Consider the following 3,706-nt stretch of genomic DNA (forward strand, 5'->3'; position numbering starts at 1 on the left):
GCTTGCATATCTCCATTTCCCTTTGGTCCCTTAATCTGAGTAACGGGTATCTGATAGTCGAGGTACTCGACTATAGCGTTCTCTCTTGTTTCTATTAAATTATGACTATGTAAAAACCTTTATAACGAAATTAGCAAAATATATGGTAGTGTTTTCAATAAAGACGAAAGACCGTTTTCATATTTCCATGGCTTCGCCGATATCCAATTGTACTTAAACATGATATTCAAAAGCGAGCTACCAAGCCCAAACGGGGCTTAACTCGTTTCGATCAAACTTTCATGTTTTGAAATCCAAGCTGCGGTACACTCCATTAGCCTAATGGCTAATGCTATAATTTTCCTTTTGTTTCGAAATTTTTTTTGTACGGGTGGGAGAAAGATAAGCCAGCCCAGCAATAACTTTTTGGAGCCTTTACTCGGTTGCCAGCAAACATGACTGTCAGTTAGGTTATACTTTAAGATACTTTAAGAAATAGCAAGCGACAGAGTTTTATTGGTATATCTAGAGTGGTAAAACATAAATTAATAATATGTTTCTTGCTCCACCCAACCACCTGGATTCCGTCTTATTAGAAACCGACGACCTTCATCAAAAAAGAAAATTAATAAGCCGAAAGGGAATGCGTATATCCACCAGATAAATCTGAAAAAAAATAGTTATTAACTATTTAAGCTTGGTGTTATTACCTACTTTATGGAATACATTCTTAATGTTTTTTCAAATACTGGCACGTAGCAAAGCAGGCAAGCAATGATAATTTCAAGAACCAGCGCGAAGTTAAGTACATGATTGCCCATACCTTGTTGCAGTATTGAGTTTCGACGAGTTTTACATATTAAAAGGTCAAAAACCTGTGTTACTACAATAGAGACAAAAAAGCCGGTGCCAGCAGTATACTCAAGAACCTTACGTTCTCTATAGGTCTAAAATCAAAATAACAATATTAGAAAATATAACATTGTAAGAATGCAAAAATATTACCCATTCTTGCCCGTAACCGTCTTCAAGATCTTCAACTTCTTTTGCGTCCCATGCTCCTCTAATTCCAACAAGTCTAGAAGGGGGAAACCCATGTTCAGCCATTATTGCAAAAAATGTAAAATAACAAGCAACCGTTTGTATTACTCCAATTTGCAAGTAAGCCATTAGAATTAACCTAATTATGCAATATTTTAACCCAATATTTCCTAATTACTTTTAAGAAGACATACTTTTTATTTACCAAACGGTCTTCAAATGGATCTCTCGGCATACGAGACATTATGTCTGATTCCGCTTTTTCGTAAGCTAGCGATATTGCAGGGAGCATATCAGTGCCAATATCGATGCACAGAATCGCTATTGTGCCTAGAGCTAAAGGTATATCAAACATAACAAAACATAAGAACGGCATTATTTCCGGAAGATTAGATGTCAACGTATAAGCGATGGATTTTTTTAAGTTGTCGAATATAATCCGTCCTTCTTCAATACCCACAACTATTGATGCAAAATTATCATCTAGCAAAATCATGTCCGCTGCCTGCTTAGAAACATCAGATCCAGAAATGCCCATTGCAACACCAATATCAGCTCTCTTTAAAGCCGGCGAGTCATTAACACCATCACCAGTAACGGCAACAATTTCACCACGTCTTTGACACGCTTCTACGATTATTAACTTTTGTTGTGGTGACGTTCGTGCAAAAACAATTTCGTTGTGATAGTAAATAACAGCATCTAATTCTTCCACCTTCATCTCACGAAGCTCACCACCATGTACCACGATAGCACTAGCTTGTCGAGGATCAACCTCATTTACTTTAACGCCACGTTGTTTGGCAATATCCTCAGCAGTGGGCTTCGTAATAATACCTACACTACGGGCTATAGCTTTAGCTGTAATAGGATGATCTCCAGTTACCATAATTACTCGTACACCAGCTGAGCGGCATTTCGCTACCGCATCTGGAACTGCCGCACGAGGTGGGTCTATTAAGGATATTAGTCCTAAAAAACGAAGATTTTCTAAGGGAAAATTTGGAGGTTCTGTGCTAAACTCGTAAGATTTTGGATACTGAGACATAGAAAGTTTAAGATCTGCGAATCCTAAAACCCTTTCACCCATACCGCCCATCTCCAAATAAGCTTCTTCGAATTCCGTTCTTAATTTAGGTGTAAGTTCTATGGATTGCCCCTGAATTATTATCATATCACATCGATCCAAAATTCTTTCTGGGGCTCCTTTCATTTCAACGATAAAATATCCATCACTTGAATTAAATTCGTGAACGGAAACTTGGTACTTTTCTGTTGAATTAAACGGAATTTCAGTAATTTTTGTATGCTTTTGGCGAACTGCTCCAACACCTCCCAAAATCGTCTCGGCGAATTTCAAAAGTGCTGCCTCAGAAGCGTTTCCATTAACATCTTTTTTAAAAACTGGTATGTCTTCTTGTCCACCCTTGAATTCAGCCGAGTTGCAAAGAGCAGCACACAGAAGAAGAGCATTAAACGATTTATCCTCAATTTTAAAATGTGATCCCCGGAAAGACTCGGTGGTATCAGATTCCGTTATTGTGTGATCATACCACAAATGGGCAACTGTCATTCGATTCTGTGTCAAAGTTCCTGTTTTATCAGAACAGATTGTTGATGTCGACCCTAAAGTCTCCACGGCTTCTAAATTCTTAACCAAACAATTTTTTGAAGCCATACGTTTGGCAGTAAGGGTTAAGCATACAGTTACAGTTACAAGTAGACCTTCAGGAACGTTTGCTACTATAATGCCAATTAGAAACACAACAGCGTCAATAAAACCATAACCTAGCATTAAACTAATTCCAAAAAAAGATAGTCCAAGTATTACTGCAAAAATTGTAATAAAACGAATAAATAGTTGTATTTCCCTGGAAATAGGCGATTGCGCGTCATCTAGACCTGCTGCTAAGTTTGCTATTCGTCCCATTACTGTATTGTCACCCGTAGCAATGACAACGCCACGGCAAGTACCTTCAAGTACATTTGTAGAAAAAAATGCCAAATTTCTTGTTTCGAGTGGATTTTCATGTGTAAATTCGGAAGATCTTACTTGAGGCTCCGATTCCCCAGTCAAAGAAGAATTATCCACTTTTAAGCCATGAGCCTCTAATATTCGAATGTCAGCTGGGACTCGATCTCCAAATTTTACTTCCACAATATCTCCCTTTACTATTTCATCTGAAGGAACAGTGCTTATTTCGCCTTCTCGTATAACAGTAGCATACTGTGGAACAAGGTTTTTAAATGAATCCATTATAGATGACGATTTATGAACCTAAGGAGTAAAATAAAATAAGAGTTATTTATTGTTTAAAGCTGTCAAACATTTGCAAATTAGTTGTCCAGTACTAGCCATCTTCTAAATTTTACCACATAGAACGTTAAATTGTTATGTTAAATTGGTTCCTGTATATTTTAAAGTGGTTCTTGAAGTGTGCTAGTCTCGAATCTAATATATTAATAATCCAAGTATTTTTGGCTATTGACAAACTGGCCATCGCACTGGTTTGTCTGCTTTAAGTCAAATATGGAAAACTGCATTCAACAATATCTTACTAATAATGTAAGTATCAGTTAGTAACCAACATTTGCACAAAAGCCATTAAAGAATTACAAAATCAAAACAAAACGAGAGAACGTTATAGTCGATGCCATCGACTATCATATACCTGTTACTCAGCTA

At 37.1% G+C, this 3,706-nt stretch overlaps 1 protein-coding gene across 1 annotated transcript; it reads right to left on the bottom strand.

Moving 5' to 3' along the window:
* Window positions 1-463: 463 nt before the first annotated feature.
* On the bottom strand, window positions 464-2,814 carry LOC119558831 (sodium/potassium-transporting ATPase subunit alpha). Its single transcript, XM_037872099.1, has 4 exons — window positions 1,215-2,814; window positions 985-1,057; window positions 694-926; window positions 464-645 (listed from the first exon to the last, which is right to left on the bottom strand). The coding sequence occupies exons 1-4, from the start codon at window positions 2,696-2,698 to the stop codon at window positions 525-527; spliced, it is 1,911 nt and encodes a 636-aa protein (XP_037728027.1). The 5' UTR covers window positions 2,699-2,814; the 3' UTR covers window positions 464-524.
* Window positions 2,815-3,706: the final 892 nt, after the last annotated feature.

The sequence above is a fragment of the Drosophila subpulchrella genome, chromosome 4, assembly GCF_014743375.2.
Source record: "Drosophila subpulchrella strain 33 F10 #4 breed RU33 chromosome 4, RU_Dsub_v1.1 Primary Assembly, whole genome shotgun sequence".
Taxonomy (NCBI): domain Eukaryota; kingdom Metazoa; phylum Arthropoda; class Insecta; order Diptera; family Drosophilidae; genus Drosophila; species Drosophila subpulchrella.